The sequence below is a fragment of the Cynoglossus semilaevis genome, chromosome W (genome assembly GCF_000523025.1).
Source record: "Cynoglossus semilaevis isolate Cse_v1.0 chromosome W, Cse_v1.0, whole genome shotgun sequence".
Lineage (NCBI taxonomy): Eukaryota > Metazoa > Chordata > Actinopteri > Pleuronectiformes > Cynoglossidae > Cynoglossus > Cynoglossus semilaevis.
Genome location: NC_024327.1, coordinates 4,844,296 through 4,844,714, shown reverse-complemented (window position 1 = coordinate 4,844,714; position 419 = coordinate 4,844,296). Strand labels below are relative to the sequence as shown.

The following is a 419-nucleotide window of genomic DNA, read 5'->3' as shown; positions in this document are numbered from 1 at the left end:
GCCGTGATTGGCAGCAACACGGTGGTCGAGGCTCGAGGGCAGAGGGTCAGAGGAAGACTGTATCCCTGGGGAATCGTTGAAGGTGAGTTGACATTATCATTCTGTGTCCAAACACACTGCTGCAAACAACCACTAGTCTCACTCATCACGTTTGTACTGTCCAGTGGAGAACCAGTCACACTGTGATTTTGTGAAACTGAAGAACATGCTGATTCGTTCACACATGCACGACCTGAAGGATGTGACCTGTGATGTCCACTATGAAAACTACAGGGCACAGTGCATACAGGAGATGACCAGGTACAAGTCTGTGACAAACAAGGCTGCTTCATGTGTTAGTTAAAGGTCTGTCTGGGATTCAGTTTTTTTTTTTTTTTGTTTTTTTCTTGCCTCTCCTCCCCAGTAAACCGGCCCAGGCC

The 419-nt window shown here is 47.5% G+C and overlaps 1 protein-coding gene across 1 annotated transcript in view; it reads left to right on the top strand.

Moving 5' to 3' along the window:
* LOC103397004 (septin-5-like) overlaps nt 1-419 on the top strand; it is a 20,278-nt gene that overhangs the window by 11,424 nt on the left and 8,435 nt on the right. Inside the window, exons 9-11 of the mRNA XM_025052925.1 lie at nt 1-82; nt 165-338; nt 404-416. The exon at nt 1-82 is cut by the window's left edge and continues 7 nt beyond it. Of these exons, the coding sequence (XP_024908693.1) occupies nt 1-82; nt 165-338; nt 404-416 (269 nt within the window). The remainder of the gene's footprint in view (nt 83-164; nt 339-403; nt 417-419) is intronic.